Source organism: Phaseolus vulgaris, chromosome 3 (assembly GCF_000499845.2).
Source record: "Phaseolus vulgaris cultivar G19833 chromosome 3, P. vulgaris v2.0, whole genome shotgun sequence".
In the NCBI taxonomy this organism is placed as follows: domain Eukaryota; kingdom Viridiplantae; phylum Streptophyta; class Magnoliopsida; order Fabales; family Fabaceae; genus Phaseolus; species Phaseolus vulgaris.
Window position 1 is genome coordinate 10,174,698 of NC_023757.2, and position 16,053 is coordinate 10,190,750.

The window sequence follows — 16,053 nt, forward strand, 5'->3', positions numbered from 1 at the left end:
TAGAAATTTGTTATTTTTTTTTTGTAAGGAATGAATTAAAATAAAAAGGAGCATGGGTTATAAATTTGTTATCTTATTTAATAAATATAAATATAGTGCAAGTAAAATATAATCAAATTAGAAAAAAAAATTAATGTATGTTTTGTAGTTGTTAATTAACTCTAATCATACTATATTTAAACGCTGCAGACTATTTTTGTTTGGTTTGGTTCAATTCTTAATTTTTAATTTGAAATTCAAACTAAACCATTCGTTTAAAAAAATTAAAAATTAAAAGGAAAGTCCATTTTATTCATTATTTTTTTAATAAAACACATCATAAAAATGGGTAAAGTGTTCAAGTGGAAATAAGAAAAAATTAAAATCATGAAAAATAAAAAAAAAAATTGCTTATTTATATTAATAAATAATATTAATGTAAAACAATAAATAATCCTTAAAAAAATTATTAAATAAAAATTAATTTTAAAGATAAAAAATTAATTAATTATTGTGTTATTTATATCATTTTATAGACTAAAAAAATTAATATATATAATAGTTTTTATTATTAATAAAATTTATAAACTAATTTTTAAATTAATATTTAAAATGTTGTTAATTGTTAACTTAAAATCTTAATAGTTAATTAGATTACATTTTAAAAATTAATTTAAAATTTTTAATATTAATAAAATTTATTTTATTTATTAATAATTATTTTAATTTTTAAAATATTATCTAATTTAGTTAATACAGTAATTAATTATTTTTAGTAATTAATTATTTTTTTCAGTATTAGATGATTTTTTTAGTAAATAAACTTGAGTTAAATATAGTGGAAAAAAATCATAAAAAAATATGATTTTGAGGATATAACGTAATCATTATGGTCATCATGGTTTGGTATATTGTTCTTTTATAATATATTTTATGTAATGGTAAATAATTGATAAATTAAATTTTGAGAGATGAGTCTAGGTGATATATGAAATTTTAGATTAATGTTTGACGTGAATTTTATAAAAAAATTAAAAAAAAAAGAGAAGTACCAAGTTTTTTTAAAGAATTTGGTAAGCACATGTGCGGGTTAAATGGAGGAAATTCTGATTTGACATGCAAACGTTTAAATCCCATTGGCAGTGAAGTATGAAAAGGATCAGAAAATGAGGGTAATACAGTAAATGCAGAGTGTGAAGGGCCCGTCATGTGAGGGCACTGTGACCCCACGCGCTTCCCGTGTCTTCCTTAACACGACTTGGCTTCAATCAATATCGCAATGTCTTACGTCATTCATATGCACTTTCTTCCTCTCTTTCCGTTCCCTCGTTTTTCTTGTCAAACACAATTTCATTCCTTTTTCTTCTACCATTTTTTCCTTCAAAATGTAGAACAAACCCACATAAGTAAAGGGAAAAAGTCACCTTTTTGTTTATATTTCTTTTAAGCAAACACAAGTGTAGTTTGTGACTTGAGTTTCTGGCAGGGGAAAATGGGTAACTGCATAGGTTCTTCGGCTAAAGTAGAAGCAGCTCACAGTTCCAGAACCCCTTCTGGTACTTTTTCTGTCAGCAATTCTTCATTCGCCGTGCAACGTTTTGCAAGATTTTAAAGTGTGATTGCTGTTGCAATTTCATTGGCATCCTAACATTATAAGAAATTGTGAAAAACTACTGCAGATGCAGCTGCAATTGTGGTACCGATGAGGGGGGGGATAATCTTACGGATCCTACTGACATCGTCATTTCCAACCACTTTTTAAAAACTTGTTTTTCTTTTTAATGTTGTGAAGGGGTGTATGTGATTTGCCTTTGTCATTTGTTAAAGTTGATTTTTTACACTATGGCTTTCAAAGCTGTGGGTTTGATGATGTTGTAGATTGTGAATTCTTTGCGGGTTTTCAAGCTTTTTTTGTCTACTTTCTGTTTTTGGGTGCTGCAAGCTGGGTTTGTTTGGGTTGGTATTTGCTTGGATTCAATCCATGGGATTACTTGAACTAGGATTGGAAAATGGATGCTTACTGTTATTAAATATTACTTTCTGGTGGTGTGGAAGGTGTGAACATTATCTTACATGAGTGCAATCGGTTGAATTTTAATGTTATTGGCAAACGTGCTTGTGTTTGTTTGTGAAATGGCAGCATACATGAACTAACTGTTTCCACTTCTGCTTGCATCAGGAATTTCAAAGACTAGTCCTTCATCTGTTCCTTCGAACTTATCTATTCAGTCATACTGTGAAGCAAGTGATGTCTCAAATCTTCCCACTCCAAGGTCCGAGGGTGAAATTTTGTCTTCCCCTAATCTTAAGGCCTTTGCCTTTAATGAGCTAAGGAATGCCACCAGAAACTTTCGTCCTGACAGTCTTCTTGGGGAAGGAGGCTTTGGTTATGTTTACAAGGGGTGGATTGATGAACACACATTTACAGCTTCAAAACCTGGATCAGGAATGGTAGTTGCTGTTAAGAAACTCAAGCCTGAAGGGTTACAAGGTCATAAAGAGTGGTTGGTAGGTGTTTTATTTCCATTTCCAAGCTTTACCTTAGGCATTTTTTTTGTCAGCAAAACCTTTCTTAAGCATACTTTACAATTAAACCCCTCCTCTTCCACTAAGAAAGTTTATCTTACTTTGAATATTATTCATGGTCTAATTCGTGAAGTTTTAATCGTTTTCTAGACTGAAGTGGACTACCTTGGGCAACTTCACCATCAGAATTTGGTTAAATTGATTGGATACTGCGTGGAGGGAGAGAACCGGTTGTTGGTCTATGAGTTTATGTCCAAAGGGAGCTTAGAGAATCATCTATTTAGAAGTAAGTTATCATAACCATTACACTGTTTTCTTGGAATTTTAATTTATTAAGCTATTACCTAGTGGTTATGCAATCAAAGAAACTCACAGAAAGATAAAGATATCAGCAAAGATAGCTGGTTCCTTAATCTAAGAATGATCCTCTCTGCGATTTGATAACTAATGAACTTAGAAAAATTAATCCATTACATATTTAAGTATGATTTGATAACCAATGAATTTAGAAATAATTAATTAATCCATTAGAGTAGTTTGCATTGCGATTGATGGGGCTCATTATATTTGACAGGAGGACCACAGCCTCTATCTTGGTCAGTGAGAATGAAAGTGGCTATTGGTGCTGCCAGAGGGCTCTCTTTTCTTCATAATGCCCAGTCTCAAGTCATATACCGTGATTTTAAAGCATCTAATATCCTACTTGACGCGGTAAGATTGATGAGGATAAAAGTGATGCAATAATTTCTTCATTACTGTTATATCATGAAAAATAATTTCTGATCATTATTGAATTACAGGATTTCAATCCTAAGCTCTCTGATTTTGGCTTAGCAAAGGCTGGCCCTACGGGTGATAGAACTCATGTCTCTACTCAAGTTATGGGAACTCAAGGATATGCAGCACCTGAATATGTTGCAACAGGTATTCCTTAGTCCTTAGCTTTGTGTAAACTGTCGGTACCTTGCATTGCTTCTAGCAATTGTTTAATGGCCTATAATCATTCCTGTCCATTTGAACTTGCTTATTCAAGTCAATTGTATTAGAATCTGCATGTTGAACTGATCTACAGTTCTGTTTCTTCTGCATAGTATTATGTAAACTATAACTATCTGAAATTGCATGTTACTCGTGTACTTGGGGTCAGTTGGGTTAATTATTATTCTCCTTCTGAATTCTAATCCACATGTCAAAGCATGGAAATTTTCAGATCCACTTTTTGCTCTAATGCACTGCTCCTTAGGATAGAACTCGGAAACTAAGTCCTTTCACGTGTATTTTTTCTATGCAAATCATCATACTAAAGCCCAATCTTTTAACAGGTCGGCTGACAGCTAAAAGTGATGTATACAGCTTTGGTGTTGTGTTGCTTGAGCTATTGTCTGGTAGACGTGCCGTTGACAGAACAAAAGCTGGTGTGGAGCAGAATCTAGTAGAGTGGACAAAACCATATTTGGGTGACAAAAGAAAACTATTTCGGATTATGGATACCAAGTTGGGAGGCCAATACCCACAAAAAGGAGCCTACATGGCTGCCACTCTTGCACTACAATGCCTAAATCGTGAAGCCAAGGCAAGGCCTCCAATGACAGAGGTTTTAGAAACTCTTGAACAGATTGCAGCCTCAAAAACTGCTGGGAGAAACTCCCAAACAGAACAAAAGAGAGTCCATGCTCCTGTAAGAAAGTCTAAAGTGAAAATGGGTGCCCTTTGAACCATATTCCTACTTCATTCATTGCCATCCCAGCCATTATCTGCTTGTGTGCAACAATTTTGAACATCTGTATATACATTCCTTATTTTATCAAGTTGGTTTTGACAGGATATATGGTGCCATACCTTCCTTATTTTTATCAGGTTGCTTTTGACAGGGTATATTGTGCCATGTACTTCAATGAAATTTCAATTAAATATTAGCGCATGATTTCCACATGCTATAGTAGTCCGCAAAGCAGTATTCTGCATGTTCATTTATTGTTTGATTATGTCTATTGAGATATTTGTTTGTAAAACTGTCTTTGACACATTGCTAGCCAAGAGTTACATGCCGCATCAGTTGTTTTTGCATGGATTGAGGATTATAGGCAATCAATCATTAGTAATCCTGTGTGAAGCTTGTAAGAACATGTTACTCAAAAAAATTAAAGAAATAAACACAAGATATAAGGTTAGAAGAATGCAATCATTTGTTCTCATCCTTAATTTCTTTTCTATTATTATTGTCGAAGTTAAGGGGCTAAACGATCAATATTAAAGTCATCAGACGCTACAACGAATTCACTGATTGTGCAGTCCCAACTTTTGCTCTAGTTTCTAAAAGATAGGCACCAGTTGGGCCATTGTTTGTTTCTTCTTGTGTTGGTACCACAACAGAGGCAGCTGAGTATTATTTTAGCTAGTTTGCAGACTTTTTTCATTTTAACATTCCATTTCTCCAATCGATTTAGAGCGGAAGAAATTAAATCTCTTATAATCATATTCTTAATTTTTTTCTCGTCTTAGTTCGTTTGTGTTAATTTACAATAAAAGCATATGATCGAGGTACTCATTATTTCTTTACTAAACTATGTCTTTTTCCATATCCTAATTTTTACTTACCCAATATCAAACAAAGACACACGTGGCGGGGGAGGTGAGTTTGGTGTAGGGTGTAGGGATCGAGATTGGCAACTGCGATTGATGAAGAAGAGCTGACATTCTTATAAAGCTTAATGTTTTTAGAATGATGTAATATGATGAGATTCACATAAAGTAATACATCATTCTACCATTTTTTTGCATCAGAGAGGACTTCATCTTACACTTATTAATATAAAGAGAAAAATGTAAGAGATTTTCATGGATTGCTACCCAACTACATCACTAACACCTCATTCAATTCAAAATTTTAAGATATTCATTGAATTTGTACATCTCTAACCAATTTTCACACTTGCATTCTAAAGAATAGTTTAGACGAAACTAGACTGTACAAAAAGAAGATAAAGTGAAGTCAAATACACATATATGTTGAAACAAAGTCAGTTGACATAAAGAAACTGGAATAATAATAAAGATTACATTGTGCTATGAGATGAGAGTATTAAGGCAATACAAATCTTTTAAGAGATCACATTTTGATGAAAAGAACGAAAGAGATACAAACTGAAAGAGCAGTAAACTGAGATTAGATGATGTAATGAAATTATATTGTTACTGAGAGGGTCTCGGTTTCCCTCGTACATGTTCCTAATATGCACCATGTTATAAATAGACACATCAATAAAGTAAAATGACGCATTAAACTATATTTATGGCATTCAACATACCTCAAACTGAAAATCGAGTACTAACTTAGACATCGAAATATACTCTACCTACCGAAGACCGCACAACAATCTCAACAGGAAACAGTAATCAGTGACCGTTCAAAGAATTTAACAAAGGACTGAAATTTTTTTCTAACTTTTTTGTAAGTATAGTAATAAAAGGAAAGAGAAAGGAAAATTAAAAGAATAACAAGGATAAGAAAAAGTGTAAGAAAAGAGGGTAAACAAAAGTATTTATCTGTTTTCAAATGAGAAAATTGATGGAAGTTTTACACAATTGTGTTGAAGCATCAAGCGCCACCGGGAGCTCCCCCAAACACTTCAGTGAGGAGTAGTGAAAGTGGACCTAAACAAAGTCCTCAATGAAGCGTTAAGGGGAACTCTTGGGGACACATGAGAGGATAAGCCTTTTAAATTCTTCTTCAATGCTTCTATGGCTTCTTGGTTGGGTTGGCAACATTTGTTAACCTGTTATATTTATAGTGTGATGTTATCATGTTGTAAAACCAAGCCAATATCAACTCTGCCTGAAACTGAACCTGGACTTACCTACAGTCTACATAAAACAAAACTGTTATCAACACAGAATCTATGCAGAGCAGTATCACAGTTAGCCTTTTTTCTCTATGTCTGTTTGACACATATACAAAACCGACACACAAATAGAGTGGTCACAAGGGTGAAATATACCATGTAATATACTCTCACACATTCATAAAATTAAATATGCTTTTATCTTTTATAATATGCATATCTTTCGAAGTTATTCTTTTTAAAGTTATTTTAGAACAGTCTCCAACATTTATATTTTTACTGTTAATCTCCACCGCTACTTAATTAATCTTAATTGTTGAGATGACTAAAAAGTTAGGCATTAGTTAAAAATTGTGTAAAGTGAGTGTCTAACACTACAAGTTGAAGAAAGTGTTAACTTTTGCTGAAAGTTGTACTGTCGATGCTCAAGAGTCAAGATACTAGCAATATTTGCATAAAGTGATTAAGGTGAATTTTGGTGAAGAGAGGAAGACACGTCTAAGAGGAAATGGGCTAGCTTTAATTGATGGATTTGATTCCAGCATGAAACAACTGGGGTATGGTTCACTTGGAAAAGTTTGAAGGAGATGGGTCAGTAAAGCTCACCACTAGGCATTTTCAATGTCACTCATCAAGTTCTTTCCCCCAATTCTGACCAGATTCAAGCTGGTAAACTTGTATGTTTTTATGGCCTTTTCAAGGTTTTTCAATGCTCCAATTTTTTCATGCATAAAATTGTATTGTGTTGCTCATTCCATTCCATCACACTTGAAGCAGAATATGAAATGACAACAAATATATATCACTGAAATAGGTCAGTTATTACCACAGACCCCTATTGAAAGGGATTCAATAAATACACCCATCCTATTGAAATGTTTTGGTTACATCCCATATAACTTGAATAAGATATAGTTACGTATATCAAGATAAGACACTTCTCTTAAATGACATCCGTGGACACATGTATCGGATACCGACACTCGTAGGACATGTATCGGTGAAGTATTTAATTTAAAAATATTTATTTGATTTCTGACAATTCTAACACGGGTCTAACACAATTTTAAAAAAGAGAAATACATTAATTTTCTAAAAACTCAAACTTATTGCATAAATTTTTATTATAATTATAAAAACAAGAAACAAATTCTTTTGAACCAACAACGAAAAACATCCTTAGTGCAAATAATCTTTATTATCAATTTATATAATTTATAATTATATAATATATAGATTTATATTATATAATTTATAATTATATAATATATAGATTTCTGACAATTCTAACACGGGTCTAACACAATTTTAAAAAAGAGAAATACATTAATTTTCTAAAAACTCAAACTTATTGCATAAATTTTTATTATAATTATAAAAACAAGAAACAAATTCTTTTGAACCAACAACGAAAAACATCCTTAGTGCAAATAATCTTTATTATCAATTTATATAATTTATAATTATATAATATATAGATTTATGTTCTCATATTCTACATTTTAGAAATTATACGTATATCTACGTTCGTGTTTGTGTCGCATCAATATCCGTATTTGTACTAAATAGGTTTCTTTTCTTTAAGTTTATACATAATCCATTCATTATGATATCTCACCAAATTACAATTGTTACACAAAATTCAAAACAAATGTCTTATGACAAAACTAGTTCTAGGACAAAACTAGTTCTAGGACGATTATGAAGAAACCAAAGAACATAGAAACAAAGGAAACCCTAGAATGAAGGGGGTTTCGAAACTCAGATTGAAGAATAAGATATTACGGAAATAATGTATTTTTCTGTCTAACAATTAGCTAATCTTAGGTTTTTATAAATTACTATAATGATTGCTTTCTAATAATAGAAACGGATGTAGAAAACAGATACAGATAATATTAAATTAAAAATTATAAAATATGAAATATGAAACGCAGGGCACTTTTATATTTTATATTTTATAGTATAATATACTATATTTATTTAAGGTTATTTTATATTTATATTTTATTTTAATATGATTATTAGAAAATATATTATGTTTAATATTTTATTTTTTCTTGAGTAAATATTTAATATTATCTCAAAATATTAATCTTTAATAAAATTTTAATTTACTATTTAAAATACATTTAAATTATAAAAATTAATTTAATATTTATAATTTTTTAAAAATAAAAATAAAAATATAATATTTAAATTATAAAAAATATAAATATTATATAATTATATAATAAATCGTATTTAAATTTAATTTGAAAGCATATCTTATTGTCATAGTCATCTTTTTTTTCTGTCAGTCTATTCCTTGAAGACATAGATCCAGTTAACTTTTATACCTTTTATGAGACAGTACACCAACACAAGATCTTTTTTAGTCAGAACAACATAATTACTCCCCTTAATGTAAGCATCCATGTTGTGATGAAGGCTAGAACCCTTTCTTCCAGTTTTGAGTGCACCCACATGAAGACCTTTGACTCGAGCATTTGGATTTCTGAGACAGCTCACATAATACTACATTTTGTTGAAATCTTCAATAACACCAGTATTTCCCTTTTTCACTTTGGCTCCTGAATATTTCAATCTAGTCACCATATATACAATGTGATCTCCATGTCAACACCTTTGACATGAGAGGAGATGTTTTCTCCTTTGGTGTAGAAGACTTTGTGACAAGGTTAGGGATGATACCTCCTTTCATCTCAAGAAATCATTGCAATTTTTGTTGCTTCAGTGCTTTCCTCACTTTCTTTTAAGTTTTGTCCTTTCAACCAGTTGAATGATAAGAGCTTGGGAGTGTTAATTATTTTCTTGGTCATCTCATGGAGAAAAACTTTAATTTGTTCATTATCACCCAAGAACCAAGTCTCTAGATGATCAGCCCTTGTAGTGCCCTTTGAAGCTCTTGTCTTCTTTCGCTTTGGTTGAGAAGAAGTCATTTATGCAAAGTTTTTCAAGTATAGCAGAAAATGATATTTGTGTCGAGTTGTGTTTGATTTAATGGAAGAGTCACGATATGTTGACACCTTCTGCACATGACACACATTTGACGCTGCAGACGTGACAGAGTGAGATTGCGTGCGAATGATCAGTGCGAGCTTCAAAATAGGATAAAAAGGAATATATTACATTGGTTCTTAGAAACAACCGATGTAATATTTTTTTTTTTACTCAGAATGACCCAAATTACATTGATTAAGTCATATAACCGATGTAATATATGATCCATATTAAAAAAAATTGAATTTTTTTCATAAAGAGTGAGTGGGTCATAAACGTCACATACGTAACTACTTACAGACATACGGGTAACCAGTTTTGCGTGTGCCAGAACCTGTGGTTGGGTAACCAGCTCTGGTAGGGTTATTACATCGGTTAAGCTATCTAACTGATGTAATATATGATTTTTACATCGGTTAAGCCATCTAACCGATGTAATATATGATTTTTACATCGGTTAAGCCATCTAACCGATGTAATATATGGTTTTTATTATAATATAGAGTCGGTGTCACATCCTCACCAAATATTACGTCAGCAGTATCAATTAATGTCACGCAAACGGTGTCAAATCTGTGTTAGTGACAGAGGGGGTTAATAAAACATTTTTCTTAATGGAAACAAGCACAATATATTCACAAATCTGAAGCAGTAAAGGGGGTTAGATAAGCAGTTTCATCAGAGTTCAACGTGCAACAGTTTGGAAAACTGTAAATGTCAGTTTTAAATTTTGAAACTGGGTTTTGCGTCAAAATTGAAGGTGGTGTGGGCACTAGTTTCAAGAGAGACAAATGATGGCGGTTGTTTAAGTTTCGTGGTTATGATCATTATACAGAGGATTTCCAATAAATGATAATAGTTGCTTGATTTATGGGTTCTTAATCACAGATTACTAGTTATTTATTGACGCTGGGTAGGGAATCATAGTGAAGTAGACATGGGCATTGTGTGTGGTGGCCGGTGGGTTCGTTTTAGGTAGCCTGAGATGGTTTAAGTTAGTTTTTCTATTGCTTCTGTGCTTTCTCTGTGATGGTTTCTGCTGTGTAAAGGGATGTAACGTAACTAACTGTGTGCACGGGATGTAGACTCAAGTAGTATGAATTTATATGTATATAAAGATAACTTTGCCGTGGGGTGAGTACTAAGAGATGCAAGAAATAATGCAGTAAAAAAATGGTCTACTCTTCTGTGTTTTACTCTGGCCCTAGTCTTCCCTTTCTATTTGTTAGAATCCAATTATAAGTATGACTCAAGTCATTGGATGTATAACATTCAATTGTGGCCTTGTCTTTTCAACTACTACTCTCCAAGTGCTACTAGTTCTATCTTTTTATATGATTTCATGAGGTTTTTATCAATTGGTATGGAATTCACTATGTCTCTCAAAAGGCAAATTAGTGGTGACAGTAATGGGGTTGCCAAGACTACAAAGTGAAGTGGGATACTAGGATCCAATTGCAAGTGAGACACGAGTTTCACATACGCAGTATGAGATTCTAATGTGAAGTATATAAAAACCTTGGACTCTCCACCATCTAGCTTTCTTGATATAGTTATACTGATATTCACTTTTTCCCCTCAAAATTTGGCCAGGAAAATTTGATGTTAAATTTTTCAGCAAACCAAATAAATGTTTAAAACTTTAGATTTAATTTGGTGACAAAAATTTAAGACTGATGTGGTTAGATCTTTAAAGAAGATCAAATTGAAAATACTCACATAATTTTAGTTTTGAAATCTCGAAAGCATTTTGGATGCTTGGACAAGATTTATCAACCAATCTGGTAGTAGCACTTTAAGTCAGTTAACCCGACACTTTGGAAGAGTTTTACCAACACAGTACTTACCCTCCCTGAATTTCTAGATCCACACCTCATTGAAAGGACCAGAAATGCAACATAACGAGAAAAGCTACCATTCATAGCTGAATAGACAGAAGTGAAAATTGAATAACTTATTCCAACCATAGCCGAGCGCCTTTTCTATGCAATGGCCAAACAGCGTATCCCAGTAAACCATTAAACTTTAATAGCTTAAGCAAGGGAATTTGAGACCAATGGATTCAAAATGCAATTTGATGATTGCATGCACATTTAAACCAAATCGAATTGGTAAGAAAAAAAGAAAGATAATTCTACTTACAATAAAATACAGCAAGAACCCCAGAAGTTCACGTTCACAGAATTGCAAATTTAAAAGCAGGTGGAAAAGGAATACTTAGGCTAACTTCAGATCCAGACAATGGATATTATACTAATATCTAAATCCTTCGGATATCACAATAGATCGCACCTCGTAAGCCTTACTGCACTGTTGCAGAGAAAAATTGAAGTCGCCATCCAATATGGACTTTAATCCGATATTACCAGCATGCCTGCATCATGTTCACCTGAAACCTGTAGACAACACATATGGTTTCTCAAATAAACTCTTTGCACAGAGGATGATCATCCAAAATTCACACCTTGGTCCAAAGTAAGAATCGCTGGAAAGACGGGAGCAGAACAATGGCTGAACCAATCAATAATGTACAGTGGATTCAAACAATATTCTCTAATTTCACCCTTCTTGCACTGGCAGTCCACTGCCTTCTCTCCCACGTGTCATTTGCTTGTAAGGAAACTGTAGGAAATAGGAAATGAAATGAAAGAGATAAAAAAAAGACAAATATGCTTACATATTACAGATTAGGCTTACATACAATATTGGGGTAGCCATGTTGATAGCATGTATAGTTAATGAAAGAATCTCTTGCGACATCTAGCAGAACCAAGCTCCTCATACTCAGCCTTCGTCACACACATTGCTTCAAAATCTGGACTCGATGCCAACAGTGACCCTCCACGCCAAACACCTAGTATGGGACTATAGAAGAACCATAAATCCTTTTGTAGAAATATCAAATTAGATGAACAAAGTATTTAGGGAAGAAGTTTACTCTTCTTGAGTTGTTATCTCCACATTATAGTCATCAGGAACTAGAGGTCGAAGCTCCTTCTCTCTGCAGCATGCAGAATCAATTAATTAAACATTTACACCATGAAATACAGGGCAAGTAAGATACATCACCAACGAGCAAAAACATTATCACATAATGGTAGAAAGTGCAGTGGTCCCAGCAAAAAACTTACAATCTCTCAGCGAACTGAGGAAATAAGGTGCTTCCACCCGTTAATATTATGCTGCAAAATAAAAAGCAGACAAGGGATTGAAAAATGAGTGTCACAAATTAAGAAACATGCATATAACCCACACACAGGACATCAAACCAAATGCTCTGAACTGGCTACCTTTCGTAGAGTACAGGATGGAGATGCGGGTGGCACGCATTAACAGCCCGCACAATGCATTCTGCTAGCCCAGCCTGGTTCATTCCTGCAAACCATTTTGCTCAGCATTATGCAGAAAAAGAAAAGCCAACAAATAAAGACAAACAACCAAATTCGACCAACATCCTCATTTACAGTCATTAGAGAAACTCAAAAAAAAAAAAAAATTGACCAAAATCAAGTTGTATCAACGGACCCAAATCAGCAGGGCGGAAGATCATCTCTGGAACAAGAAACCGTTCATTTGTGACGTCAAACTCCTAGAGATCAAACGAAGTGAAAACATAAAGTTAAAAACATTGACACACAAAACAATGGCACACTGCAAGAAACACTGACAAATACATTTTTTGACAAATCAACACTTTTTCTGTCCTTTGGCTGCTCGGCAATTTCCGAGTAATTCATACCCCCCTCTGCCTCCACTGGCAGCGAAGAAGGAAGGCCACTCTCCCTCAATGCAAGATACTGCCGTGCCTGGTCTGGGTACTTAACAAACCCCTTTGTGTGTGTGACACCATCCGGAAGCACATAGGTGCACCTGAACAGATTCTCGTTCCCACTCTTCCTATAAAATCACACGTGAAATCTTTTTATCAGGCCAACATATAATAGCATAACAAAAAATGAGCATACCTAAGAGTTAGTGTGTGTTTGGTTTCACATTGAGTCATCTCGAATTGGTACAAACTTTCATAAGTTAACTTCTCTCAAAAACTGATTTTCAACTCATGCATAGGCTTATAGAAACTTATTTCATCTTTCCTTCTTCTTTTCTTCTCCTAATAGTGCTTACAGTGAAACTGACCTTCACTGATGCAGTAACTCTAGCTCATTCCCTCAAGTTTACAAACTCAAACACAGTTTAAAATGAGTAAAAGGTAAGAATTTGAATGTTAAAAGTGAGCAGGTGCATAATTTTGGTGGTAAGACATTGAAGAGGGGGCATTGTGAAAACCTGGCGATGGAGAGGTCGCGGTCGACGTCGAGGGAGACGAAGCAGAGCTTCTCCTTAACGTCGTCGATGATGAAGGTCTCTTCCATGACGTTGACGGAGCGGAAGGAGACGAGTTCCTTGAGGTAGTTGGTGAGGGCCTTGCCGCCCAAGTCAATCCTCCTCACGGCATAATTGAGAGGGAAGTTGTGAAAGACGGGGGAGGCGTGGATGAAGGAGAACCCTGCGTCCACGACGAGGCTGCACTGAGCCCGGGAGAGAAGCCCACTGGGCCGGCGTGTGGCCTCGTGGAGGTGGACTAGGGCGGGGGGATGAGCCACGTAGAGAGCCCGGAAATTGAAGTCTTCGAAGACAAGCTCGTCGACGGAGCGTTGGATGGAAGGGAGCGTGAAGAGGGGTTCCGTGAGAAGGAGCGAGGACTGCGAGGGCGTAATGCGGAGAACGGAGGAGAAGAGGTGCGACCAGATTTCGCGCTGTAGCTCCGGGTTTATCAGGTATCCTCGGTCCATGGGGCGGCGCACGGCGGCGGACGTCAGGTCCTCGTCGCCGGAGGTCAGGTGGAGCCATTTCTTGGAGGCCGGGGGGCGGTAGAGACAGTTAGGGACCACGGAGGCGGGGTCGCGTTCGCCGCCCAGGCCCGCCTTGATTAACCCGCCGCCGTTGTCTAGAACGACGACGTTGGTGGATGCGGACATCAGCAGCGGAGGAAGTATTTATTCTTCTTTTCTTGGGAAGTCGTTCTTTGAGATGGGTTCATTCAGCCCTCACTTCCCTCCTGCGTTTTGAACACTATAGAGGGTGTTTCTTCTGTTTTTTATTTTAATTTTTAATTTTCTTCTTTTATTAAACGCATGACAAGATCACTTTTTTATTTGATTAAATTAAATTTACTTTTCATCTTGTATTTATTTTAAAGTCTTTTATTCTCTTGGCTTTTAAATTTGGACGATTATTGTCTTTTCAAAATAATAAGTATTATGTTTTATTTATTCCATGCGTAGTTTATTAGATCTATTTTCATAAAAAAAAATTATTTTGTTTGAAAAAAATTGTGTTAAAAGTGGCGCCCATAAAACAAATTGCTTATAATTTGCTCGTGTGACTTTCTTCACATAATTTTTTTTTTCATATTTATTTAAAAAAAAAGTACTTATATAATATTCTTCCTTCCTTATTGGTTCCTCCTTTGTCTTTATTGTTGTACTTGCTCTTTCATACTTGGTCAAGATGGTCTTGTAAAATGTTTTTTGCCGATCGAGTAAGTACTCTCTATTAGAGTAAATGATATATTGATAAAAAGCGTACCTTACTCTTGTATAACAGTGTTTATTTATAATGCTTATAGTGAATTATTTCGTTTATGGGTCGTATTTAATACGTATATTGGCTAAAACAACATTACCTAATTTATCGTGTGTTACCAGATTTATAGCATATTATCTAATTTGTCGCATATATCTTTATTTTATATTAATGTATTGAATTTATCTGGTCGGTCGGCTTCGGATACCGAGTGATGTGGTCCATCTCGACTCGGAACGGTACACTTGTCCCCAGACTTAAGGGAGAATCTTCTAAAAGAGGATAGATGTGACTGTTTGGTGTCTCGAGGTTGGAAGTGACAGTTGTGACCATTAATGGTTTGCAGTGTCAATGGTGATTGGACGTGCGTCGCTCAACGCTTTGTTCGAGTTTAACCTAATTTTTTATCTCGGAGATCTAACGGTTCAGTTGATCATGTTGTTTCGTGCTCCAACCATTTTAACACGTTGGATTAAAGTGAATCCAACAATTGAGAACAAGACAATATTCGTCCTTACGTGATATGAAATCTATAAATAGTGGTTCATTTTAAACTTTTTTACTTTTTGCTTACTCACTTCGACTCCGAACACTAATTTATATTTTGAGTGTCGAACTGTGGTGAGGTGTTTTCTACTTTCTTCTAAAAGTTAGTCATGTAGTGGGCTTCAGTCGGGCGATCAACCTTGCTAGCCGACTACCTCTTCATTTGGTTACGAGTGGGTTGATTCTCATGCAACCGAGCAAATTACCCATTTTGAGGTCTATCCGCTGTGGATGAATTTATTTTTCTAGGGTTTCCATATTAAAACCCTATTCTCCTCAAGATGTGATTGCAGTTGATAGTTGTAGTCCTTCTGAACGTCATTGTCAAGGTCGGGAAAATGGTCCCCTAGACTGCTTTTACGTTTATACTTGTCTTTTCACAGATTTACATATTACACTTTCTTTTGATGAGTTCACTATGGGGATCCTTAGGATTCTCAATGTAGCGTTGACCCAACTTCATTCTTATTTCATGGGCGACCCTTCAAGTCATTAGGCTTATTTGTAACTTATTCCGATTGAGGTCGTCCCTTCAATCTTTTCTTTTTTACTATAATTCGTGTTTGGCTCA

General features: G+C 34.6%; 2 protein-coding genes across 3 annotated transcripts; one reads left to right on the top strand and one right to left on the bottom strand.

The window, feature by feature from the left end:
- The first annotated feature begins 1,252 nt into the window (after positions 1-1,252).
- LOC137806603 (probable serine/threonine-protein kinase PBL3) lies at positions 1,253-4,437 on the top strand. The gene is made up of 6 exons (XM_068606807.1): positions 1,253-1,535; positions 2,159-2,487; positions 2,656-2,791; positions 3,080-3,216; positions 3,306-3,429; positions 3,828-4,437. Exons 1-6 carry the CDS (start codon positions 1,472-1,474, stop codon positions 4,217-4,219), a joined length of 1,182 nt encoding a protein of 393 aa, XP_068462908.1. The 5' UTR covers positions 1,253-1,471; the 3' UTR covers positions 4,220-4,437.
- A 6,972-nt stretch (positions 4,438-11,409) lies between these two features.
- LOC137806602 (actin-related protein 6) lies at positions 11,410-14,427 on the bottom strand. Of its 2 annotated transcripts, XR_011080372.1 has the most exons (9): positions 13,638-14,427; positions 13,025-13,247; positions 12,876-12,939; positions 12,641-12,725; positions 12,482-12,532; positions 12,289-12,351; positions 12,052-12,215; positions 11,815-11,972; positions 11,410-11,746 (listed from the first exon to the last, which is right to left on the bottom strand). XR_011080372.1 is itself a non-coding variant. In XM_068606806.1 (8 exons), exons 1-7 carry the CDS (start codon positions 14,327-14,329, stop codon positions 12,086-12,088), a joined length of 1,308 nt encoding a protein of 435 aa, XP_068462907.1. In that variant the 5' UTR covers positions 14,330-14,427; the 3' UTR covers positions 11,410-11,972; positions 12,052-12,085. The 2 variants fall into 2 exon arrangements, 1 of the variants encoding a protein (XP_068462907.1); XM_068606806.1 differs by having other exon boundaries at positions 11,410-11,972.
- Between the last annotated feature and the right edge of the window lie 1,626 nt (positions 14,428-16,053).